This window comes from Felis catus, chromosome B1, assembly GCF_018350175.1.
Source record: "Felis catus isolate Fca126 chromosome B1, F.catus_Fca126_mat1.0, whole genome shotgun sequence".
In the NCBI taxonomy this organism is placed as follows: Eukaryota; Metazoa; Chordata; class Mammalia; order Carnivora; family Felidae; genus Felis; species Felis catus.
The window spans coordinates 68,608,287-68,636,140 of NC_058371.1; the positions used below are offsets into that span (position 1 = coordinate 68,608,287).

At 38.5% G+C, this 27,854-nt stretch overlaps 1 protein-coding gene and 1 long non-coding RNA gene across 11 annotated transcripts in view; one reads left to right on the forward strand and one right to left on the reverse strand.

Annotated features, from left to right (window-relative positions):
- The window catches only part of RAPGEF2 (Rap guanine nucleotide exchange factor 2), a 247,896-nt gene that overhangs the window by 172,363 nt on the left and 47,679 nt on the right, over positions 1–27,854 (reverse strand). For 9 of the 10 annotated variants that reach the window (XM_023252716.2, XM_011281593.4, XM_023252717.2 and 6 more), the window contains exon 2: positions 1,552–1,622. In XM_023252716.2, coding sequence (XP_023108484.1) covers positions 1,552–1,622 — 71 coding nt within the window. Of the gene's footprint in view, positions 1–1,551; positions 1,623–17,084; positions 17,576–27,854 lie in introns of those variants that run through there. The other variant, XM_045055725.1, reaches the window with a different exon arrangement.
- Positions 3,553–25,241, forward strand: LOC109498912. Its single transcript, XR_006596618.1, has 4 exons — positions 3,553–3,661; positions 18,313–18,411; positions 19,783–19,922; positions 24,929–25,241. It is a non-coding gene; the product is annotated as an uncharacterized LOC109498912 (long non-coding RNA).

Consider the following 27,854-nt stretch of genomic DNA (forward strand, 5'->3'; position numbering starts at 1 on the left):
CCAAAATAGACCTTCTAAGGTGTCAATAGGCTAAATTATACCACTGAACTAATCAGTTCTTTCTAACCAAAATTTTCCTTTGAAACAGCGGAAAATTGATAGTTCTAAAGCTGGGTGATGGGTTTATGGGACTTCAATGTACTATTTACTTTTCTAATTTTGAAAATTTCCATAAGAAATATTAAAATTTTCCTTATTCTATTACACAGAGTTCCTGTTACCTACATAATTTTATAACCACATACTATAGACATATAATCAATATGTGTAAATATTATTTAAATATTATCCATGTGTGTACACATGGGAATGTGCCACTCATATTTGCTTATTAATTGCATTTAATTAAATAGACAGCACTATGACTTTCTCTTAGGATAGTTGTCATCAAAAAAAAACACAAAATGAAAGTTAGACACTTTAGAAATTATTCTTGCTTTAATTTGAGCCATCTTCTAAATTCCCAATGGTTTTGCCCTTTCCAATAAAACTTGAATTTTTAAACACTTAACCTGCAATCTACTTTAATTTAAATGATTTTCATTAAAAATTAAATTTTAGAAGCATTCAATCCTCTTGACACTTTTTTCAATTAACAACTAAATATGAAATTGACATGCTTGCAAATTAATTAGTGTTTAAACAGTAAGAGGAAAATACATAGAAGTATTCCCTTAATAACTAAAAACTCCTGGTACCAAAACCAGCTATAGTTGGAGCAAACAAAACCTTTTCACATGTCCTAGCTAGTGTTTATGTACAATCCAGCTTCCCAAGGTCCTTGATTTTCTGTTCCAGTTAAGGTAAAATCACTGGATTATATGTTTTTGATCTTTTAATATAGCCCAGGTAGCCATAAATGAGGTTACTGTAGCACTGCACAATAGTACCAATAAAATGTTTATGTGTCTCCAAAAAAGGGCAGTCAACTTTATGCAATACATATATTACATACAAAGACCTAAACATAATAATAACATAACGAACCTAATCATTCTTTGAATGGTTAAAAACGTTCTGGTTTCTTATGTACCTGAACGCTAACAAGATCATTTGCCAGGACAGCAAATAACATTCCTTTTGGGGGATTCACCAAGTGCGGTTTATTCCTTTGGATAAGAGGAGCAGGGAGGAGGAAGAAAGGATATCACTATGGCAGAAATGAAAGAAAATTATTATGTGGATATAAACTTATAAGGCCAAGTATAAATCTTAGATCAACCAGAGTTTTCTTATCTGTTTTTTAAAAAAAAATTTTAATGTTTATATTTATTTTTGAGACAGAGACAGAGCATGAGCAGGGGAGGGTCAGAGAGAGAGGGAGACACAGAATCCAAAGCAGGCTCCAGGTTCTGAGCTGTCAGCGCGGAGCCCGATGCGGGGCTCAAACTTGTCAACCGCAAGATCATGATCTGAGATGAAGCCAGATGTTTAACCGACTGAGCCACCCAGGTGTCCCTCATAAATTATCTTTAATCCTGCTTCCTAACCATAATAAATGATCATTTAAAATTCCCACATCCCATTATGAGTAATTGTAAAATGACTTACCTAAGTTGGTGTTCTCTCAAGTTTGATAAGGCTTCCATACCATGTAAATAGGAATATACTATTTCCAGATCCTGTGTGAAAAGAAGGACAGAAATTATTAAACTTGTCAGGAAAAAGAAGCTTCTAAATTAAATCACTATATTTACAGTCCAAGTTAAAAAGAACTTTTTTTTTAATACAAGTTTTCTTAGACATTAAAAATAATATTATCAAGAGAAAAAGCTGGATCACACAAATGTCATCCATTCATCAACCACCTTTGGGACATATACAAGGGTACTAAAATATAAAATAAATTGGCTTAAACTTATGAAAACAAATTCCCTAAAATTATTCTTCATCACTTATTTTCTGCCTTTTACATCAAAATATCAAATAAATAGTCTTAATTTTAAAGCACAGATATTTGCAAATATTGTGATTAATCATTCTTAGTCAATACAAAAACCAATGCATGTTATTTCACGACTACACTTTAAAATGAGCATAAATTTGGGGTGCCCGGGTGCTCAATCAGTTAAGCACCTGACTTTGGCTCAGGTTATGATCTCATAGTTTATGAGTTTGAGCCCCATGTTGGGCTCTGTGCTGAGAGCTCGCAGCCTGGAAACTGGGTCAGATTTTGTGCCTCCCTCTCTCTCTGACCCTCCCCTGCTCTCCCTCTGTCTCTCTCTCTCTCAAAAATAAACATTAAGGGGTGCCTGGGTGGTGCAGTCGGTTAAGCGTCCGACTTCAGCCAGGTCACGATCTCGCGGTCCGTGAGTTCGAGCCCCGCGTCAGGCTCTGGGCTGATGGCTCGGAGCCTGGAGCCTGTTTCCGGTTCTGCGTCTCCCTCTCTCTCTGCCCCTCCCCCGTTCATGCTCTGTCTCTCTCTGTCCCAAAAATAAATAAACGTTGAAAAAAAATTTTTTTAAATAAAAAAAATAAAAATAAACATTAAAAAAATGTTTAAGTGAGCATGAATTCAATTTATTTTTTTTAATTTATTTTCAATTCTTACCACAATGACATTTCTTTTATATATAGAAATATTTGTTTAAATATTTTCTTTAAAAAGGAGGGAGATGTCTTATTTTTCTCAATCATACTATAATACTTAGGAAAAAGATTCAAAGTTATTCATGAAAGTTCAGAACAGGTAAATTCAAAATCCCATTTATATTCATTAGGATGATAAGGTAGCAAGTTATTAGTATTTCAAGACTCTAATATCTATAACATCTAGGATCACACAGTTTGTGATATAAAGGGTATGAAGAGGTATTCACTCCTCTCTTATATCTTAGTTAAAATCTAAAACAAAAGTATTTTAAGAAACTTATAAAATTATCCTTTTTTGTCTTAAAATAAGAGCTCTATTGAGATAGAATTCACATACTTTTTTTTTTTCCTCCCCAGGAGGCAACAGCTGTGCTGGGTCACTGCACACAACGCAGCGGAGGCCATGTGTACGATCCTCCCCTGCCCTCTGGGCTCATACCCACTGTCCCCTCCTCACTCCAGAGGGAAGGAGTGACAGGAAGTGGCTATGGGTGGGCAGGTTCAGAACCCAAGAGAGCAGGGTCGGTGGGCAGGGAGTGGGGGTCTGCTGCCCTCCTCTGACAGGGCAGCTGGGTAAACTACAACTCAAAATTTGGCATTTTTTAAAGTTTTATTTAAGTAACCTCTACACCCAATGTGGGTCTCAAACTCAAAACCCCGAGATCAAGAGTCACATGCTCTTCCAGGTAAGCCAGCCAGGTGACCCTCAAAATGCATCATTTTAAAGCGAGTAATTTGGTGGTTTGTGTATAATCATCATCACTAATTTCAGAACACTTCAACACCCCCCAAAAGCAACTCTATACCCATGAACAGTCATTCACCATTTCCCCTACCCCAACTCCTGGCAACCACTAATCTACTTTGTTTCTATGGATTTGACTATTATGAACATTTCACATAAATAGAATCTAACAATGGAATGTTAGATTGTGTCTGGCTTCTTTCACTTAGCACAGTATTTACAAGGTTCACTTATGTTGTAAACATGTATCACTGCTCTCCTTTGTATTGCCAAATAATATTCCATTGTGGAGATGTACCGTATTATTTATCCATTCATCAGTTGGTGAGTATTTGGATTTTTTCTGCTTCATGGATGCAATTAACAATGCTGTTACGAGCTTTCATGTGTTTTTGTTTAAATACCTGTTGTCAGTTCTCATGGGTATACATACGCTTATGAGTGGAACCATTGGCTCATATAGTAACTCTATGTTTAGCTTTTTAAGAAAGTGTCAAATTGTTTTTCTTAAATGGATGCATCATTTATAATTCCATCAGCAATGTAGAAGGGCTCCAATTTCTCCACATACATCACTGTCAACACTTGTTATTGTGTGTCTTTTTAACTTTAGCCCTCCTATTCGGAGTGTTATCTAATTGTGGTGTTGATTTGCATTTCCCTAATGACTAAGGATGCTGAGCATTTTTCATGTGTTTTTTGCTCATTTATATAACTTATTTGGATAAATATTCAATTTCTCTGTTCAATTTTTAGTTGGATTGCCTTTTTATTATTGAATTTTAAGAATTCTTTGTATCCTAGATAGAAGGCCTTTATCACAGATATAATTTGCAAATATTTTCTCCCATTCTACAGGCTTTGTATTTTTTCATTTTCTTAGATGGTGCTTTTATCTTTAAGTTTATTTATTTTGAGAGAGAGAGAGAGAGAGAGAGAGAGAGAGAGAGAGAGAAAGAGAGAGAGAGAGAAAGAGAGAGAGAGAGAGAGAGAGAGAGAGAGAGAGAGAGAGAGAGAGAGAACAGTATATGAGCAGGGGAGGAACAGAGAGAGAGGATCCCACGCGGGCTCTGCGCTGTCAGCATGGGACTCAAACCCACAAACCAGAGCTGAAACCAAGAGTCAGACGCTTAACTAACTGAGCCACCCAGGTGCCCCTAGATGGTGCCTTTAGAAGCACAAAGTTAATTAATTTTAATGAAGTCCAATTTATCTATTTTTTCTTTTGTTGCATATGCTTTTAGAGTCATATGTAATAGGGCGCCTGGGTGGCTCAGTCAGTTAGCGTCCCACTTCAGCTCAGGTCACGATCCCACAGCTCATGAGTTCGAGCCCCATGTCAGGTTCTGTGCTGACAGCTCAGAGCCTGGAGCCTGCTTCAGGTCCTGTGACTCTCTCTCTCTCTCTCTCTCTCTCTCTCTCTCTCTCTCTCTCTCTGCCCCTCCCCTGCTCATGCTCTGTCTCTCTCTCTCTCTCCCAAAAATAAACATTAAAAACTTTTTTGAAAAAGAGTTCTATGTAAGAAACCATTACTTAATCCAAGGTCACAAAGATTTACTAATACATTTTCTTCTAAGAGTTCTTACATCCACGATTCATTTCTGAGTTATTTTTTGCATTTGAGTTAAGTATCCAACTTTGTTCTTTGGCATGTGAATATCCATCTGTCCCACTACCCTGTGTGGAAAAGACTATTCGCTCCCCCATCAAATTGTATTAGTACCTTTGTTAAAGATCAATTGACCACAAATACAAGTGCTTGTGGACTCTCAGTTTTATTCCATCGGTCCATATGTCTATCTTTATGCCAGAACCACACTGTCTTGTTTATGTAGCTCTGTAGTAAGTTTTGTAGCAACTTTTAAAATCAGAAATTATCAGGGTTCCAACCTTTTTCTCCTTTTTGCAAGATTGTTTGGCCTTGTTTGGGTGTCTTGCATTTCCATATGAATTTTAGAATCATTTGTCAATCCACAAAAAAAAACCTTTTTTTTTTTAATCTGCTGAAATTGTAAGAAGGATTGTGTCGAGTCTGTAGGTCAGTTAAGGTAGTACTGCCACCTTAACAGTATTGAGTCCCCCCAATCCATGACAGGGATTTTTCGCCATATACGTAGGTCTTCCTTAATTTCTTTCCACAATGTTTTGTACTTTTCAGTATACAAGTCTTGTGCTACTTTGGTTCGATTCAATCCTCTCTTTTAATTAAGAAAAAATTTCTGTAGCCTTAGGAATACCTTTCAGAACAATTCAAACTATATGTGCAGTTAAATTTCATATATTAAAAGCACAGATAAGGGACAGTGATAACAACTAGAGAAGAAACTCAGAAACTTGAAGAGGATACTAAGGAAGTTTTCAGCCTAAAATATTTTATTGTAATCCTTAAAACAATACTGTGATATGGGGGAGCGGGGGGGAAGAGGAGAAATAATCTTACTGATAACTTTAAATTGTCACCATTTAAATTGTCACATCATCTAGTTAACAAAGTTTGCATTCCTTGAGAGCTTGTTTGGAGGTTCTAGCAGGAGAGCGCAGCTACTCGTATACCCTTGACAAAAGAACGCTCCTCCTCTATCGGGGAAGGTCGTCCTCTTCCAGAGCATCTAGCTTCAGGAGGGATGCACTTAGAGCGGTGAGGGAGGAAGGGGACACCCGCCTAGCCTGCCAGACCAGTGGAATCAACCCTGGAGATCAATGGGGTGACAGATGTCGCAGCCAGATCACCCTCACATCCCAAAGTTTGCATTCCTAAAGCTAATAAATTCCTTCTTCAGATGCAATCAGACTCCAATCATAATATTCTATTTGCATATAGGGAAAAATCAATAAAAAATGCCCTGATGAGTTTCTTTAATATCTATAGTAAAAGGTCTTTCTGAGCAATCCTAAAAAGTTCATTCTATTTTAGATATTATAAATATATGTGCTACTTGCAGTCATTGAATAGTGCAGAAAGACTCCCCCTGCCCCCCCCCAATTCCGAAGAGCTTATATTCTGAATCTAATAGTAAAGTCTTACATATTTTTCACTTTAGTACCTATCAACCTTGGGTTAGGACCTGCCCAAGCCATAAAACACTCTTGTCTAATAAGCAAACAGACAAGACTATTCACATTCATTTGACAATCATCACGCAAACAAATTTACAATGACAAAAAAAAAAAAAAAGTATATTGGGAAAGCAGCAGAAAGAAATACTTTTTTTTTTTTTTTAAGCTGGAGAAGGAAGAAGTCTAGAAGAAACATGATAGAGCAAGAATTTGGAAGCTTAGAAATAGAATGGAGGGGAAAAACAGCCTTAAGCCTTAAAAGATAATAGGTCTTGAATAACTGAGTCTCTTCTTCAAACCAAGCAAAATCAAAGTAGAAGATCATATCCCTTAATGAAAGGGCACTTTATTAATCTGTTGCTTTTCAACATTGTAGTTTCATAGTTGTGCAGGGGTCACATTCCTGAATAAGTTATGTCACACCCATTACATGTGTCAGTAATGCAACAACTTTTGAGTATAAATGTATAACCTCTATGACTATACAAAACATGTTTAAGAACAATAACTACCACATTATTTAAGGCAATATGTATAATTATAACGTGCAAATTAAATAAGATTGCTTATTAGTTAATAAAATTGTAGAGAACAGTGATGTATGCTCACCTATAAGTCACTGACATAAGTAAATGGATCAGAAAGTTGTTACTTAGCCTGAATAGAAAACTCTGAGTGTGAAGAAAAGGACTGCATTATATCACCACCTCATAACCAAATAAAAAAGTATTTCTCTTTCTGTATGTATGTCACTGCATAAATAAAACATTTGCAGCTCACATAATCATGATGCTTTCTGGGGAGTAAGTTGAAACGTGTCACTCAAGCAATACACAATCAGGGAATCCTATGCAACTGTTTCATGTGAGGATTTCAGATATGTAACGAGCATATAAACTTCTTGAATTGAATTCAATTCTCGAAATGAATACAACGATTATGTCCAGAGTTTCTTCTATTATTCTTAAAATAAACCATCTCAAAAGAAACTTGTTTTAAATGGTTTATGCCACAAGGAGCTGATAAACTCAGGGAGCAGACATCATTATTATACATGAAGCTGTTAAATGGAAGGCAGTATTATCTAGCTTGAATTAGAGGACTCTACAGATACATTCTATCTAAACTTGAGATCTCTTCATTGTAACTAACAGAAGGAATGGTAAGAAATGATGTCTAGACGGCAGGCAACAATCAAGTCAATGTGACGTTTCACTGTGCAATATGGACACAACGATCACAGACTTGGGTAGGTAAGAAAAGCAGAAAAGATTTGGAAAAGGCATCAGGAATACTCTGCTCTTGGACTCTGAGGAATGAAACACTGACTAGAGATGAACAAAAGAAATACAAATGGAAGGAAGGACTATGGCTAAATGTTTCTTCAATACAGGGTCCAGCAGCCAAACGTTAGGCTTACCGATGATCAGGGATTGCAAGTAAGGTAAATAACACTGAAAGATAAAAACGAAGACAAGCTCTCTTATTTTCTCCTAGGAGCAAAATGGACTGAGCAATATTTTGAAATAGGCAAATATGGCCTTCTGAATCTTCCCAGGCAGTTTTTTCTACCATCTCTCCAGGTGTCCAATGATCTCACGTTACCCCAAACCCCATTCTGAAGCATCAATACTCTGGTCTAAAAATTAAAGGCCTAAAAGTAAAATTAAATCTGAACACAAATGCAATGGGAGTGATGGGTGGGGGAGCTTGAATCTTCTGTGAGGAACTGTCTGCCTCCATTTGCATCTTCATAGTCCAAACAAATCTGTAAATGGTACGAGATTTCAGGCAGCACAACCAAGAGAAATTAAAAATATCAGCAAAGTAGGGGAAGAAGATATGGAGGGTCATGAGAGGCCAAGTGAAGCAACCCAGCTCTGCCCAGAATCTACCTCCACCCCTTCCTTGCCCCTAGAGGTCACCCCTAAGGGCTCTGCCTTCACGTTTCACCTGTAAATTTTAACCCTCATTTCCCTTTAATAGTTGGCCTTTACTAAAATAATCTATGAATTGGCATGGGATGGCCTTTAGCCAGCAAAGAAACAAAAAGACAAAAGGGCGAGGTGCCGAGGAAGATTAGCTCAACCTGAAATCTGCAACGTCAGTGAAAACCAGACGTGCTTGCTGCATCACAGAGTAAGGGCTTTCTCCTAAGATAAACAAGGAAATGTATGGCCTTCAGGGAATTATATTCTTGGATTATACATTTCTTTCTCTATGCAAACAGACATTCACAGAATGAAGTTATGTTTCAACAAACTCGACTACAGAAAAACAAATGCTGGAGCATTAAATCACCGAAAGTATTCCAAGTGACATTTCTGTGAGCAAACCACAATATGCAAACTGAGAACTCCCCAACTGCACCTCCTGAGGCCAATAAAATCCACGTGACTATTACTATTTTGAAGGACCCTTAAAACATGTAAGCTATTTTTTCCCCAAAATTTTTCTAGTCTTGAATACAAACAGGATGATATTGCTTTAACCAGGAAGCAGCATTTTTTGGAACAATAAGCCTTTCCTTCTACCCTAGGAAGGACATCCTTTTTTCAAAAATAGATGCTATTTGAAAGCAGATTCAGCAAGTGTAAAACCACAGTAGCCCATAGACAAGAACTGACAGATCGACTGAAATGCAGTTTTCCATGAAAAGAAACAAATAAACTTTTGCCCCAGACATAAACCATGTATCAAAACCCAAAAGCATTCTCCAATTGTTCACAACCTAACCTACCTACCCTCTTGTTCAGAGTCTATAAACACAACACAGGCCTAGTAGGAAAGAAGTCCGAGGGAAAGTTTTCTGCATCTTGGGCTCCTTCTCTAATTTCTCCTTAGAGACCCATTCGGAATATAATCAGCCTCACAGCAAATGTATAATCCATTTAAAACTAGCTTTTAATTTCACTTGTTCACCGGCATCAGGGATTTGCCAACAACTTAAAATATATTTTAATACAATCTTTGGAGATCTGAGAGAACTATTCTACCTCCTTTCCCACAATCCTCCTCCTCTCCTCTAGAGATTCTTTGCAAACAATAAAGGGAAGGGGGTTGGTGGTATTTTGCACAGCACTATGAAAAAACATATGCAGCTTTTTCCTTTAAAATGAGTTGTATATATGTTTTATATATGAAGCTATGTATTTAATTTTTTAAGTACTCTCTCCACCCAACAAGAGGCTCGAACTCACAACCCTGGTATCAAGAGTTGAAAGCTCCACTGACTGAGCCAGCCAGGCATCCAGACTTCCCAGGAAGCTGTGTGTTTAAACGATAATCAGCAAGGTAGTCAAAGGGTATAACCTTCCAGGTACAAGATAAATTAAACAACAACAACAACAACAGTAAGGTTGATTCCTTTAAAAAGGCTGTATCTCAATCATCAAAGAAACTAAGGCAAAGATTGTGCTACAGTTAAGCAGGTCTATGGAGACCCGAGTAGTAAATGCCTCCAGATTTAAACACAGACAGAAAGAGAAAGGAGTACCTTGCTAAGTGACATCAGTCTGAGGACCAGAAAATATACAGATACCGATTATCCTCCCTTGCAAAGGCAAAAAGGTCATTTATCCTCATAGGCCAAAGTTCACCAGTGAGGAATTTAAGAGCTATGTCTTGAACATTATTTGTAATAAGGTTAAAAGCTAGACTATTCAAGGCTCCAACTCATGTGCACAGCCACGTGGGAGAGAGGGCAGGAAGGCGGGAAGGCTGCAGGTCTCACTGTGTTTGCTGACACGGCAGTGAAGCTAAAAAGCTTCATTTGGCAGTTTCTCAATCTTTGCACACTAAAATATATAAAACTGTCTAAGAGGGGCGCCTGGATGGCTCAGGTCATGATCTCACAATCTGTGGGTTCAAGCCCTGCATCGGGCTCTCTACTGTCAGCACAGAGCCTGCTTTGGATCCTCTGTCTCCCGCTATCTCTGTCCCTTCCCCACTGACACTCTTTCTCTCCCTCTGTCAAAAATAAATAAACATTAAAAAAAAAAAAAAAAAAAAAAAAAAAAAACCCTGGGCATCTGGGTGGCACAGTTGGTTAAGCGTCTGACTTCAGCTCGGGTCATGATCTCACAGTTCGTGAATTCCAGCCCCACATCGGGCTCTATGCTGTCAGCTCAGAGCCTGCTTCAGATCCTCGGTCTCCCTCTCTCTCTGCCCCTCCCCCACTTGCTGTCTCCCTCTCTCAAAAATAAACATTAAAGAAAACTATCTAAAAAGGATAACAGAAAGAACATAGGTTTTAGTGTCAAGTGGAGCATAGTTCACATCCTCATGCCCATCACTCTCAAGACATGTGACCCTGGGTATGCTACAGAGACTATATTTGCGAAACAAAGTGCATAATATCTACTTGGTGAGGCTGTATGGCTAAAATGATATCTAATTTCAAAACAACACTTGGCACATAGAGACCCTTGGAAAATGGTAGCTGATTTTATTAACTATGATTTTATTAACTATGATTTGAAAAAAGCACATAGTAACTACAAGAATATAAACTAAAAATATTCCTGAAATGTATATATATCAGAATTTTTACAAATTAATGCAGCCTTTTCATATGTGAGTATCTCTATCCAAAAAAATCAAAATAAATAAAATGGACTATTTATAAAACATACAAAGCGTCCCTTAAATTGTCTGCTTTATAAATCCTGATTTTTATATCAGGTTTGGTGGGTAGAAGATGCCTATTATCTCTAGAGAATCCACCTGTGCACTAATCCTACCATGTCACATTCAAACCTCCTCCTTCCAAAGCTCCCCAGGACGGCTTCTGAATAAAGCTCAAACCCCAACGTCTCTTGCACCCTTTCAAAAAAAAAATGACCAACAACCTTTGGGTCCCTCAAAAAGCCCCTCAAAACACGCCCTCCTTTTCCTCTCACCCTAGTGAAAAACATGTCTCTGAGACCCCATTTTGCACAGGCAGTGTGAGCTTCCTTTCTGAGCCACTGAAGTTCTTACTGCCTGTGTCACTCACGTGTGGCCCTTCACCCGTGCTCTGTGCAGCCACTTTACTTTCAAGGGTTTACATTTTATCTCAATTAGAGAATAAACACCTTGAACAAGGTCACTGTTCTCTTTTATTACATCTTTTTTCTCATCTGTATCAAGCAACAGACCGTGGCTGCACTAGATGCAAAGAAAGGAAAGGGCAACCTTCCTGTGGGGGTGGTGCTATTATAGACCCTAAAGTGAATATTCCTGAGAATAATGGTGAAAGAAGGAAAGGGAGAAAATGTGTTTTCAATCTTGATGTTCAGAGCTATGGGAAACTCCTATCTGTATAGTCTGAAACAATTCTGTAAATGGCCACAAGGTGGCAGACCACACCAACAGTCCTTTCCCACAACTGGAAATCTCAGTCCTCGGTCTCAAGTGCATTGCCATTAACATATACCTAAGAGAAAGGAGTGTTTAAAGCATTCCTTAAGATCATCTGAGAAAATATGCCAAGTCCTTTCTCCTCATGCCTCTAATGAAAAGGGGAGGGGAGGGGAGGGGAGGGGAGGGGAGGGGAGGGGAGGGGAGGGAAGTCTATCAGCATGCCTATTAAAATCATTTAAGTCCTGGGTGGCTGAGTTGGTTAAGCATTGACTTCGGCTGAGGTCAAGATCTCACAGTCTGTGATTTCAAAACCCACGTCAGGTTCTGTTATGACAGCTCAGATTCTGTGTCTCCCTCCCTCTCTGCCCCTGTCTGTCTCTCTCTCTCTTTCTGTCAAAAATAAATAAGCATTAAAAAAAATCATTTAATTCCAATCATCCCTAGCATCTTATTTTAAAGCAGCTTCCCAGTCCCACACATCATAGTAAAGCAACAGAGGGACACCTGGGTGGATCAGTGGGTTAAGCATCTGACTCCTGGTTTCAGCTCAGGTAGGATCCAGCCCTGCGACAGGCTCCACACAGACAGCCTAGACCCTACTTGGGATTCTCTCTCTCTGCCCCTCCCCTAAATTCTCTCTCTCAAAATACATAACCTAAAAAAAAGTAAGGGGGGGGGGAGAGCATTTAAAACAAAAATGTCAAATCACAACACTGCTGAGATGTTTTGTGCTATTCAAGCCCTTCATATCCCAGAGTTACACCATCACATACTTCAGGAACATGTAGGAAAAAAATCCATGGTGGAGTATACGATTTTCAGTAAAATTCTTAAATATGTTATTAAATAGCAATTTCAACATCAAATCATATGACGGCTGTTTCTGAGCCTAATTTATACCTGAAAGGAAACAATCTCCCAGAATTGTAGTTGTATTCAAATTCACATGTTAAAACCCAGGGAAATTATATTCCTGTCATCTTTGACATGGCCTGGATATACTTCTCCAGCTTCAGGTTCCTCAGCACTGTATCTTTACCAGATGCGTGCATAAGGAATTCTGGAAGTAAAAGGTACAGATTCAAGCTCTTCTGTTGGTCTAGAATTTCCTCGGGTGTTTTCCCCTGCAGAAAGATCACTTACACCTTGAAAAAAAGAGAGAGTTTTTGAACAGTTGCTAAATTTGAGACAAAAGTAGTTATAAAGTCACAGTCTCCTGAAGTAACCATGACAATTGACAAGACAGACATCTAGGTTCAACGAAACACACCCTTGTCACCCCATGGCTCCTCTACTTCCAGCTGGTGCAGGAGCCTCAAGAGCAGGTGCTTCAGGGGAGAAGGTAGAAAAGTTGAAGAAGGTAGAAAATACTTTGTAAATTCTAAGAGACAGATGAAGGAGGGTCGCATCTTATCCTCATTCTCCAAGAGTCTCTTACTGAAGAAAATGCACGCGGAGTTAAAAGATAAGCAACAACAGACATCACAAGGTGGCTTTTCCAATTACTACAAGAGCAGCATGATGTAGAACAACTGAGAATGCATACTGCACCCTGTGTTCACTGTCGTATCCTACGGTGAAAAACACCCATCGTGACAATTAAGTTTCATTTGTGAAGATTAAGATTTCTCATTAGAAAAATCAACAATTTAGTTGTAGCCAAAAACTCATCTTGTGCACAAGTGAGAAAAATATCAAGTGTCTAAACCAGTCCAAAATTCCTGTTTTCAAGAGTCTGTATAAATATTTCCGCTTCAGAACAATGCATTACCACCAAGTCCATAGCTTCCCAGAATTCGCATCTCCTAGGCAGCAGAAACAAAATATATCTTCATTTTCAAGTAACTATCTTACTTTAATTTCTCAGAGTGCAAAACTTTGTATTCAAATTTGAATCTCACATGTACAGATTAACACACTAGAAAATGATTTGCAGTAAATTTACTGCTAGCCTGATTTTTGCTCTCCATGATCAAGCTAGCAGGCAGTGAATGACTACCTTTTAAGTTACCATTTAAACATTTGATTAAGTGTAACAACAAAGGTCAATCAGCTGTACACAGCAAGGGTGTGCGCGTGCACGCGCGCGCACACACACACACACACACACACACACACACACACCGCTCTAATAAAATGGTTCCTGGATTATCTTTCATTTCCATTTAAAAAAAAAATTAACTAGGGGCGCCCGGGTGGCATAGTCAGTTAAGTGACCAACTCTTGATCTCTGCTCAGGTCAGGATCTCATGGTTCATGAGTTCCAGCCCCATTATCAGGCTCTGCGCTGACAGTGCAGGAACCAGCTTGGGATTCAGTCTCTCCTATCTGCCCCTCCCCTGCTTATGCTCTCTTTCTCGCTCTCTCAAAACAAATAAATAAACTTAAAAAAAAAAAAATCAACCAAATATACTCCCTCCTCCCCAACTCTCCTCTAACAATACACTTAAAAGCTACAGCGTGGTGTTCACCTCATCTCCCACAGACAGTCTGGCTCTGGTAAACCCTGTAGAAACCTTCGGAGAGTCAGGGTGGGCAGAGGGAAGTTGACATACACCACTCCACTGAACATAAACTCTGCAACAAGGAGCCCCAGAGTCTACAAAATTCACCGTCAGGACACCTCAAGTTTCAAATACCAACTTAATTCCAGAGGCTCAACTAACAGTACTTAGCTTGAATCATTCACTATACAAATGTCAATATTCCTACAGCAGTAGAGTTTGACAGTCCTAACATAATAAAAGCAAAGCAGAACAGGTCACTGAGGACACAGGCTCTTTATTGCCTCTTAGCAGAAAGGAAGAGCTTCTGAATGGAAGCAAGTTTAAATATAGAAAACTTCACTGCTGCCATTTTTCTAGGACAAAAGACAAAAATAATTTGACATCTGTTTTTCCCATCTTGAATGTTTTACTGAGGAGGCAACCACCAATATTATGCTGTTTCTCAAACTTTTCTATTTCTCAAGAGGACAGGAGAAACAAATGAGAATTCTACATATGTAATTAGAGTCTTCTAACTTTGTTAGTCAGAAAGTAACTAAATACTAAAAAATTTTTAGGTACCACTCAAAGTTCAGATCTGTCCATAAAAGGTAAGGTGGCAGGAAGGGGTGGGGGGGCAGTTTTAGGGGTGGCAGTGGCAGTTACAGAAAAAGAAATATATTATTCAGATACAGAAAAGAATTAGAAACATATAAATATGTATATTATACATTGTACACACATTTATATAAAACTTGAATCAAGGGCTCCACTAAAAAAGATAGCATGTCATGCTTTCTGAAGCATCCCACCTTTCAATCATGTTTTGAACTCTGATGCTAAAATCTAACATCTTTACTTATCCTACTACAATTGTTTTACCTTCCCCAATCATACAGGATGTACATGCATGCATGCACGACAGGTTAAATTTGTGCATGTGTACATCTGATTTATATGGTGGACTCCATGATATTCATAAACAAATAAATTCGGCCTCCACAACAGCAATACTCTGACATCAACACACACACACACACACACACACACACCCCTGAAGCCACGGGGGCATCATTACCCAGATTCTCCAGAAATCAGAAGGATGCCAAGATCTCTTCTGTGGCAACAGTGACCGTCCCGTGTAGTCAATTATTGCAGACAAGCCATCACAACCAGAAAGGAAGATGACAAGGAAAGGTGGGAAGGTGGCTCTCAGCTCCACATTTCCTAAAATACATGTTCACAATTTAAACGGTGTGCCACTTGAGCCAGTGTTATGAAGGGTTTCTCCACCAGCCACTGCATCCTGGAACTAGAGGATCCATGAAGGAAGAAGGAAAAGGAAGCTGTACAATTTCCCTTTCCTGGTAAAGGACAAATTTCAAAGAACAGTGAGAGGGTTCCAAATGTAGGTCCACAGGAAATTTTTGCCGAGTGGGTGGCAAGATGAGAAAATAAGGACAATGTAGTGGGACTCTTAATGAGTTAAATACATTCAATTTAAAAAGTTCTCCTTTATGTTAGGGACTCTTTATGTTAGGATCATAACTATATACATATAGTTATGTGTATATATATATATACACACACACATATGTGTGTATATATATGTGTATATAAGTGTGTGTGTATATTTTTTTTTCTTCTTTCTTTGAAATTAAATAAGGCCAGGGTGCTGCAATGGAAGAGACATTAGTAATTCTCCAAAATTTGTCAGGCTACAAAGACCACCTGGCAACATACTTAAAATAGCATTTTAGGTGTTGTTTTTGTCTTCTTACTTAGACAATTTCTGGATTTAAAGTAAAATACAATGTTGTAACACTCTAATAGTAGACAGTCAAAGAGGAACAGCTGGATGTGAAAAGTAACAGATATTAAATACACCTCATATTCTTTGTAATACGAATGAAGACTTGTACTTCGCCCAAACTTCAACACGGGTTGAGGGTAGGGAGGATCCCAAATCTGTTTCGACGGCACCCCTTCCCTTCATTCACAGTTCCCACGTATTGTCGGTATTGAATGTCCTCTTGGAGAACAGAGACTAGAACAGCACAACTCTGGTCCTCAAAGACACTGGGTCTGTTAACACCGATAAAAACATCCTCACAAACAGCTACAAAGCATAACAGAAATTCAGTTGTAAGTCATAGGTGTCAGAAGACGCGTTTTCTTACTCCCAAATTCAACAAATGCTTTCTGTCACTCTACCATTGCTGCCAGGCAGTATCAGAACTTCTGAACCGCATCACATATTTTCTTCTCCCGTAGGCTCTTGATCCTCAAACTACGTACTGAGAATTAATTAGGTGGCTCAGTCAGTTAGGCATCTGACTTTTGATTTCGGCTCAGGTCATGATCTCATGGTTCATGGGATCGGGCCCAGTGGGATCTTATTTAAAAAAAAAAATTTTTTTTTCTTTAAAATAAGAGAATGAATTACACCAGAAATCTTAAATATCTAGAACCTCACTCCTTCATTTGACAAATTGTTATTGAGTACCTGTTATGAATAAGGAAAGGTGACTGGATCCCATTTTTAAGTTTATTTTGAGTGAGAGAGTGCACAAGGAGGGGAGAGGGAGAGAGAGAATCCCAAGTAGGCCCCATGCTGTCAGCACAGAGCCTGATGTAAGGCTCAAACCCACCAACCCTGTGATCATGACCTGAGCCAAAATCAAGAGTCAGATACTAACATTTAGCATCAAGTCCTTTTACCATTACAGAAAGAGTATCATTTCCAAAGGGTATGCTTATTGAGTTACTTAAATTTATTACAGCTCAATAATAAAATATTCAGTAATGCCTTAAAAGTACAAATAAATTTAACATGACTCTGGGGATAAAACCCAACTCACCAGCTATGCTAAACATGTGTGGGGCCCCGCCTTCCACTGCCCCGCACCTAGTCTGCTGTCTGTTGAAGCCAAGTGCCATCTGTAATGAACTGAGAAGAAAAAAAAACAAGGGAAAACCAAGGACATAATCACTTCCTCTCCAGTCACTGGCCACTCACCGTTATTCATAGACATGGTCTAGCTATTGAATGTATTCATAAGGTCTGTGTGCTTTAAGAATATCTGTATGCACGTTCTTTTGAATATTACCATTAGTAGTACTTTAGGGAGATTTGGCTTTTGAAAACATCCAACATTTACCCAGAACTAAGCCTAGTGAACAAGTTGATTATTTGAGCCCAAGCAGGCTCAAAAATAACATGCAATTTATGAAGTAAAGAGGTAGTAACTTCCTTGTAGGATTCACTAAGCAACTCCGATAATAACACCGAGTTACAGTCTAAAAATGTTTTGAACGACAGCAAAAAGGTTTTTATAAAAACTGTATTACTTGGAAAAGTAACAAATTTTAAAAATAATAATTTTTTAGACAGATAAGCCCCTGCCTTATTTTAAATTTGACTTCATTATAGCTGACCCTTTTTTGGTAGAAAAAAGTTAATACATCAAAATCAAATAACATAATTATGGAACTAAATCTACTACATTACCATCACTTGTACTTATGTGTCATTTAACCCTCCTTAACTCTAAAATATATGGCAGGTAACACTAACTGTTCTATTTCTTATTCTTCTGGAATCAACACATTGTTTCATTCATGGAAGTAAATATTAGATGCCATTAAACAATCCACATGTAACCTGTCCAAACTGTTACTTCATCATGGCAGTGAGGATTCTACCAAACACACAGGAATTGCCCAGGAGGCCAGCTACCTTAAGAATAAAAGATTCTGTGCAAGAAGTGTGAAATTCACAAAAAAGTGTGGTAGACCAGTAAACCCCTCCTCATAACCCTACTACCACCATCACCCAAACACTCATGTTCATCCTGCCCTTAGTATTAGTATCCTGAGCAAAAATTAAATTTTTACAAATCAAAAAAGAACAGAAAACACACACACACACACACACACACAGTAGGAGTACTTTTACTTCATCACCTTTTTTGTCTTTTCTAAAATCGGTAAGTCATTCAAGCATAAAAAAAAAAAAAAAAAGCACACTCCCAGATTTTTAAACTATTAACATTGTTTTCTCTGTATCATTTTCCATTCTTTCCTTAGAAATGAACAAGTTTCCCACCTTGGAAAATCTTCACCTAACCCTTCCTAAGTCCTCTACAGCAACAGCTCTGTTTCTTAGCCAAGACTGTGGAATGAGAGGTACACCCCTTTTGTCCACTTTCTCAACTATCCAGTTATTGTATAACCTTTTGGAATCTGATCTTTGCCCTTAAGTTGACTGAAAGTCATTTCTCCAAGATCACCAATAATCTGTCTAAACCCAATTAATTTTCTCTTTTCCCCTGTGGGGAGCACTGTTGTAGATGCTAAGGATGCACTAGTATACAAAGCAGACAAAACGCCCAGTCCTTGTGGATATTACAGTCTAGTGGGGCAGAAGAAATTGCATAAGCAAAGTGTAAAAACTGTTGGTAGTGATAAGCAAGAAGAAGAAAACATAAAGGGAAGGAGAGGATGAAGTGTCATGAAAGGTGGCCCGTGCCACCCTCCCTTGGGTCTTCCCTGGCCCCCCTCCAGGGGCTCTGCAAGCTGCACCAAGTCTCTTCAAGGTGACTGCTCAAAGGCTGGTCTCTGAACCTCATCCTTCTTAAAAGGTCCTTTCACTTAGAAATCACATCTGCTCCCAGCCTACCTTTACAAATGACCACAGTCACCAGCTGATTAGTTACCATTCCAAGCTGCTGGAGCACTGCTCAAAACAGTAACTAAAATCCACACTAAATTTCCCCTACCTAAACCTTTCAATTCCTCTTCTTCTGCCACTGGTACACGTGCCCCAGCTGCTCCAGGGAAAACCCTGGGAAGTTCTCCCCAATCTAGAGCCGCTACCCGTAGCACCTCTTTTCTCCTTTGTCACACATTTAGTTTTTTCCAATCCAGGTAAGTCCCTTGTCATACTTTTTGTTGTTGTTGTTGTTGTTGTTGTTGTTGTTGTTGTTGTTGTTTCATTCTATTTTCAATGGCATGGACAGTTTCAGGCCATCCCCCTTTCATCATGCTTATCATAAGGCACTCCAAACAGTTGTTTAGGCTGTCCTGCTCCCCTGGTGAAAAGCTTCCATCGATCACCAAATTTCAGGCATATCACATCTGCATTCAGTGCTGCTACACTCTGTACCCGAGGTCCTGTCCCAGCCTTCTCCCACTCTTCCTCTGCTCCATCCTCTACTCGGATGGCTCTTCTGCTCAGCAGCATGCCGTGCAAGACGCGTGCCTCCTTCTGCCTGCACATGTCCAATGCCCAATCCATCCTGATGGGCATCGCAGCTCACGTCCTCTGGGAAGCCTTTTCAGACCACTCTTACCGCTCTACCTTTCCCTAATATCCTATATATTTAGTAATCCATCATTCGTAAGTAACTTACCATATGTTCGTTTGTATTGTTGGTATTTTTTAACATATATATGAAATAACTGTGGGAACAAGTCAATACAGGCAATACTCAATAAAGACCATATACTCCCAGAGAGGTACCATGTCTTATACTTCTTTATCCCTATAATCCTTAGGAAATGTCTAGAATTACTGAAATCCAGAATCTGAGTGGCAGAGGGCTCTACACCTAGTAGTTACACTAAATTTTGTAGTTTAACTATTCCTGAGACAGAGAGAGATCAACAGTGATCACACTAAGATCCCAATGCAGAAGGTAAGTAAGAAAGTGTGTCTGGTCACTATTATCTGAAAATAAAGATGTCTTTCCTCTAGAAGCACTCACCCCTCTCACCCAGCAGCCCTCTACCTCCACCACACCTCACTGCCTGAGCTTCTAAAGGGGTTGTTTGGTTTTAATTTATGTCTCTGCTCTCTTCCTTACCTCTTTAGAGCACTAATCCACGTTTGGCCAGTTCCCACTTCCTGATTATTTTTTTCTTCAATTCTTTTGGTTTTTCTCTTTAATCCCATGATTTTTTTTTTCAAATCTAACACAATATCCATGGTTTACACAGCTTAAGTGTCTGACATGCTGAAATAGAAATACCTGTGCTTCTACTCACTCTGACATGAATTCTTCACTAATGATAACTTGAGTTTGAAAACCCTTAGGCAAAGCGAGGATACACTAAATTCTATTCATGTATACACACATAATATATAGAAAATCATCGCCAAACCCAGATTTGAACTATATGTTTTCCTCTAAGTTAAAAACATACTGATTTTAAAATAGCAGTGGTACCAGGAAGAATTAGAACTTTGTACCAGGTGGCCTGTTCTACATGTTCTCATCGAGGCAACACTACTTTAAACAAGACTCCTTTATAAGTCATCATTTAATTAATATCCAAGTACCTTGAGAACCAATAATAGTTCAACAAACCAGCTGGAAATCCAATATCAGATATAATTACTCACAGCTGGCTTTATTCAACTGATGTCATATTAAATAAACTTATCCCACAGACCTTTTCCCCTCCCCCCGCCAGGAAAAAAAATTCCTTCAAGAAACATAGAAGGCTCTTTGTGTTGAGTTGTCTTATTTTTTTTAAGTTTGCAGAATATATTCCAATATTAAAGATTTTCAGCAAGAGCACATAGTAGTAACGATTTTCAGTAGAGCACATTGTTATTTTTTGTACTATTCTCTGGGCTTGCAATATACTTCAGATCCTGGGAGCTTTCTTTTCCTTAAGACTAATGTAAAAATACAATGAACATCTGTATTTTTATCTGGCATTCAGTTTACTGTTTCGATATCAAGCTCTATCTGTAATTTTTGTAGAGATGTCATGTCTCAACAGCTTAGTAATATGAATTATCAAACAAAAATATTGGTTTCAAACCTACTATTTTTAAGACAATATTTAAAACGTTTTACTATATTGTACTACCCATGGTGTACAAAGAGTAACTTCTTTATAAACAATAACTACTACCCATTATATTCCAGGCATTGGGCTGGATGTTCTATACCTATTGTCTCTAATTTCCATAACTCCCATCTTCCAGTAGGGATAAATACCTACTAATCAGCTGTTCTGGAATAATATGGCACAAATTTGAAAACAAAACAAAAATTAAGCACTTTACACAGCTCAGCAAAGTGGTGCCCAAGTCACCAGAAATGCTTCCTCTCTGAAGAGGTGTTAGCAAGTAAGAGGGTAGCAAGTAACAAAAGATTATACTTTCATCTTACAGTTATATCTGTAGTTATATATATAGGCAGTGCCTACACTATGGCATTAAACCTATTTACTTCTTCCCTCCCCGAGTACTCTGTCTGGAAATAATATTACAAGGAATGACAGAAGAGACTACTGAAATGCATTTTGTAATATGCCTCGCAGGGTAGCACAGTGGGTAGGAGACTGAGCTCTGGTACCAGGCTGAGTTAAAACCCACAGCTCGGCCATGTGCATGTTTTGAACTATGGACAGAGTAACTTACTCTGAGAGTCCGTTTCATTTGAAAAATGGTGGTGAATGCTCAACCCATAAGGCTGTTGTGAGGATTAAATGAGATAATGCCAGGGGCGCCTGGATGGCTCAGTCAGTCAAGCGGCCGACTTCGGCTCAGGTCATGATCTCGCGGTCCATGAGTTCGAGCCCCGCGTCGGGCTCTGTGCTGACAGCTCAGAGCCTGGAGCCTGTTTCAGATTCTGTGTCTCCCTCTCTCTGACCCTCCCCCGTTCATGCTCTGTCTCTGTCTCAAAAATAAATAAATGTTAAATAAGATAATGCCAGCAAAACCCTCAGGGGCTATTTTGATAGTTGGGAGGTATAATGTACAGATATAGACAGAATATATGTGGATTCTCTCCTCCAGGTTCATTAATATTTACAACAACCCAAATTTTAAGTGTAAAGATTTAAAAGTATGCTTCCCAGGAGGTTGAAAACTATTTTCTAATAACAATTACGACAGTTATCAAAGATGAATTTTTTCAATATAAAGACTCCCAGATTTTCAACAAACATTTTGAAATGTGTCAGAGATACATATAATGAGCAGAATGGAAACCTTAAGTTTGTTGCATGCAGCCTTCTGAGGTTTCTCTCCAGAATTTTAAAATGCGTGCTTTAAAAACTTATGAAAGTTCAGAATAGGTTGGGGAGATAATCTAAATTACTATCTCTCTCAAAAAACAAGTCTTAATTGCCTCAATTAAGCAACCATTGTATTTCTGAAAGGTATTGCCTTCTTGATTTATTCATCAAACCTGACCACACACCAGGGATCAAATTTAACATGTATGAAGATAAGCAGTTACCTATGGCTAAGATTAACAAATTATCACAATTGACATCACAATCAAAATCATTTCTTTAATTCAAAAGAACACTTTCATGAAACAAAAACTACAAGGGAACTACAAATTATATATGATGCAAACTTCTGAAAACATAATTTAACTATTTTAAAAGAAAACTACCTCCAAATAGTTAAGATTTAACCACCTGCTTTCTAAACCCAGCATCACAAAAGAAATTCATTATAATATTCAATTTTACTAATAATTTTTTACAAAATTCAACTTCTACAACTAACAACTTTTAATTCATATTGAGCAATCTTTTTTTTTAAAAATTTTAAGTGCATTTATCTGGAGAGAGACAGAGACTGCATGAGTGGGGGAGGGTAACGGAGGCGGGGGGGCGGGGGGGGGGTGGCGGGAATCCCAAACAGGATCCACGCTGTCAGCACAGAGCTCGATACGGGGCTCAAATCAATGAACCAAGAGTTAGATGCTCAACCAGCTGAGCCACCCAGGCACCCCTGAGCAATCAATTTCTAAGAAGTTAACACATGTATCTTAAAATGTTTAGAATGCAGGGGGTCACCTGGGGGGCTGTCTGTCAAGCGTCCAACTCTTGATTTTGGCTCAGGGCAAGATCCCAAGTTTGTGGGATCAAGCCCCAAGTCAGGCTCCACACTGAGCCTGGAGCCTGCTTAGGATTCTCTCTCTCTTTCCCTTTGTCCCTCTCCCCTGCTCACTCGCTCAATCTCTCCCACATAAAAAGTGTTTAGAATGCTACACAATAATCCAATTTTATGATTATATCCAAGATTTTTTTAACCATATACATGAAACAAGGTCCTCAATCAAATTGTTACCCTTTTTTTCCCCTCTCCTCATGATTTTCTCCAGGGTAATAACATTATCTATTCAAAAACACTTATGTATTCAAAACTTATAAAGAAATTTAATTTCTAATTAGTTCCAAATACGTAATCACAAGGAATTAGCAGAAATGCCATAGGAGACATTACTGAAGAAATTGTTGCAATTTTTTAAATAATTTTTTAATGTTTATTTATTTTAAAGAGAGAGAGAGAGAGAGAGAGAGAGAGACAGTAAGCAGGGGAGGGGCAGAGAGAGGGGGAGACACAGAATCTGAAGCAGGTTCCAGGCTCTGAGCTGTCAGCACAGAGCCCAATGCTGGGCTGGAACTCCTGAACTGTAAGATCATGACCTGAGCCAAAGCTGGAGGCTTAACCGACTGAGCCACCCAAGTGCCCCAGAAATTGTTGCAATATTTTTAACTTTTAACTTTCAATATGGATAAGTAAACTCCACTTGAATATTAATTCCTGCCTTGTACCTGAAAAGTTTTATTGTGAAAAGAGAAAAAGGAGATGATTTACCAGACTGCATAGATAGAGCCTGCATTACAAATTCACTTAAATCAAGTCTACTTCTTTTTGGACCCAGTACTTTAAAGCACAGACTAACAAGGATGCCTGGGTGGCTCAGTTAGCTAAGCATCTGACTTTGGCTCAGGTGAGTTGTGAGTTCGAGCCCCACATCGGGCTCTACGCTGACAGTGAGGAGCCTGCTTCTCTCTCTTATCTCCCTCCCTCTCTCTTCCCCTCCCTCACGATTGCATGTGCACAGGCTCTCTTTCTCAAAAATAAGTAAACAAAAAATAAATAAATAAAGCACAGACTGGCATGTTGTTAGCATGTTTTCATCCATGTTGTTTGTTGCACATAGAAAAAGGTAAACTGCATACTGCATTAACTTAAGGATGTAACCAACTCTAGTCTAAGCTCTCTGGGCTTCAATGCAGTTGATTTGAAGTAGACTTTCTTCACATGTGTGCTACTGAAATAAATTAAATGAACACCCTGTAGCCATAGTCCCAACACCATCAAGGATATTCCTGTCTTAAGAGGGGGACTTTAAAATCAAAGAGGATGTTTGAGGCTTTGTTCCACCATTTACCTTGAGCAAGTTCCTCAATTTTCCTCATCCATAAAATGAGGATAAAAATAGAAGTATGTTCTTCATTGGGTTTGAAATGATTAAACTTGCTTAAATATTAGCTATCATTAAGATCTCACATAGAAGCATGATTATCAGTTATTGACAGGAAGTAGCAGGGAAGAATCAATTGGTAAAAGGTACATTTCATAGGATAAATAACAAGTTAGACGTGTCCATCTATGATATACCGGACATAACAAAAGACTTTTTTATAAAGTCTTTTACACAACTAGAATGCTAACGTAAAGCTGAACAAAGACAGTTTCTTGATGAAAACCTAATAAACTAAAAAATAATGTGAGTGTCCAATTAATATGACTCCAATGCCACATTTCATACTAAGATAATAGAGTTAAAATGGATGCTCTTCTTTACAGATTAATAAAAGCTGGGTTGGAGGGACAGCGATAATGCCTGTGTTGTAACTGTCTTGCGTTTTTCCACAGGAGCATTCACCTGATGATCTGAGGACAAGACTCTCCATGTCTCCTAAGAAAAAGGATACAGCTGTTTCCATCTGTAAGTGGGGCACTGCTCTACAAGTTGACAACACTACTGTTCACACAGCCAATTAAAATTCTTTCCACACTGCTAATGAAGAGTTCCAGTTGCAGAGTTTTTAAATTCGGCTAATTTAAACAAACAAACAAAAAAAAAGGAGCAAAACTATTTAAGCCACAAGGAAGTACCTGACAAAAGAGAAAAAAAAAAAAAAAAAAACACAGAAAGTAATGAATGGGTTGATAAATAAATGGGTGGTTCCACTATGGCCTAGCCAATGTACAGATCCTTTCTAAATAACAGACCTCTGAAATTTTGAAGTCTGGAAAATATAATGCTTCAAATTTAACTTGCCATAATATATACAAAAATAATTTTACAGTGGTCAAACTTGATTCTGAACTATGTTTTTATCGACCTCTTGGACAACAATAACACTATGCTTAGTTTTCTTGGAAATACCGTAGACTGACCCCATTACAAGTCCCACAATCAAAAGAAAATTCTCTGCACAGATTCAGGCAACACATTTTTCTCAAGAGACTAATAATGACGCCTTGCCACTTTTGCCATATGGTGGAATCTGAACTTAGGAATTCTTACTCGTAGAGTGAAAGGAGGAGGATGCAAAATATAAACAGCTGCATGATCCAGAAGGACAAAGGCTGAAGGAGACTCTGCAAATAGACACTGCCAATGACAGAGGTGGCAGAGGACAACAATTAAGAGAACACATTTTGGCATCAGAACCCAGCCGCAATCCTGACTTTGCTATTTACTGCTGGGAGATACGGGAGAGTTACTTCACACTACTGAACTTAAAATTCACCATCCATAAACTGAGAATAATATCTACACTCTATAGAGCTGCTGTGAAAATCAAGATAATGTATATTAAGCACTTACTCACTGGTTATTATACAAGCTATTGCTATTATTTCAAATTTAAGGGGGAAAAGGATTGGCCAGACTCCATGATGCCAACCAAGACTGAAACTTGAGGAAGAGATTCCAGCAAGGTGGCCAGTGACAGTTTTGGCTTCCTTCAAGTTTTCAGATCCTATTTAGCAAGCACTATTAGTAAAAATTGAATAAAATTGTACAAAATGAGCAAACTGAGAAGACTTAGTTTTGTGTGCTTTTCCTTCCTTTTTTTTTTTTTTTTTTTTTTTTTGAGAGGGGTGGGCAGAGAGAATCTTAGACAGGCTCCACGCACAGTGTGCCCGGAGCCCCACTCCAGGCTCCATCTCATGAACTGAACCATGAGATCATGACCTGAGCTGAAATCAAGAGTCAGATGATTCACCGACTGAGCCACCGAGACACCCATCGTCTGATAATCTTTTAAGTGTTGTCAAGAAAGATGGTTTAGGTATTGCTCCCGTGGAAGACTGGCAATTAACCAGATAATCCTAAAGTCCTTCCAGACCCGGGACACAAGAAAGAGAACCAAAGGACAGTCTCACATGCCTTCCTTTGCTTTTTGTTCAAATATAATCTACATCTGTATCTATATTTATACCTAAGTAATACTATTTTCCAAATAAGGAGGACAATGAAAAATAAAAGAACACTGAGCTGAAGTTCCTATAATTTATTATTGGATGGGGAGTGAAGAGGGGGAGGTGCAGGGAATAAGCAGGAACTTTCCTTCTTCTCACTTTTGGCAAAAATGCAATGCAGACACTCTTAATAAAAATTATAAAACCCTGCTAGTTTATTTTTTTTTCTGCTTTTAAGAATAAAATACTACCAACTTTCAATAAACTCTGAAATTCTGAATAAACAAATTGGGAGAATAACCAATTGGCAAAATTTTTAAGTGATACAACCACAGGTCCCCTCTGCTAGTACTACTACAGACACTTCATTATGCTTTGCTATCACTGCCACCTGCCTCATTCCATACTCCAACACCTCCAAAACCCAGGTTCCCTACCCCAACCACCTTGCCACTGCCATTAATTCAAGAGGAAAGGAAAAAGGTGGTGGAATGGCTTCAACTGCTTAAGGGATTGTCACAGGAGAAAGGTGATTCCTTTCATAGAGAAAGAAACTCTAGTAGCAAATATATGTTGGGGGTCTTATTTAAATTCCTAAAGGGAAAGTTGGTATTTTAAAGGACAAGGGAAGTCATGGCCTTAATACAAAGATTAAAGTTGTTATCTCTTGGGGGCGCCTGGATGGCTCAGTTGGTTGAGCATCTGACTTCAGCTCAGGTCACAATCTCACGTTCGTGGGTTCCAGCCCCACATCGGGCTTTGCGCTGACAGCTCAGAGCCTGGAGCCTGCTTTGAATTCTGTGTCTCCCTCTCTCTGCCCCTCCCCCTGCTTGCACTCTTTCTCTCTCAAAAAATAAAACGTTAAAGAAAACAAAAAATTAAGTTGTTATCTCTAAAGTTTACCCTCCATCCTAAAGAGTGGATTTGGTGAAGAATTCCTTTTCACAAATAGATTATAAATACCAAGGTCAACAAACCTTATATTGTTGTAAAACCTGTTCGTCTAAAAAGCCGTTCATTCATGTTGGCCAGCAGGTATAGTCAAGTTAAGTCAAAGGCATGGCTTTGAAACCCTAGAAACCATTTTAAAAGGTCATAGGCTTATGATTCCCAAACTGGAAAGTAAAAAATACAATAAACACAAAATAATTCAGCAATAAAGTTTAGTATATATCAGCCATAGATGAATACAATAAACACATAACTTAGGAATATCACCAATAATAGATGGAACATAATGGCCCTACCTCTCCCAGGTGTTTAGTAACAACCCTGCTGGCTTTTTTTTTTTTTTTTTTTTTTTTTTTAAGACTAACACTGAATTGGTATACCCTGTAGGCTAGCATTTATATTGCTATTACATAGCAGT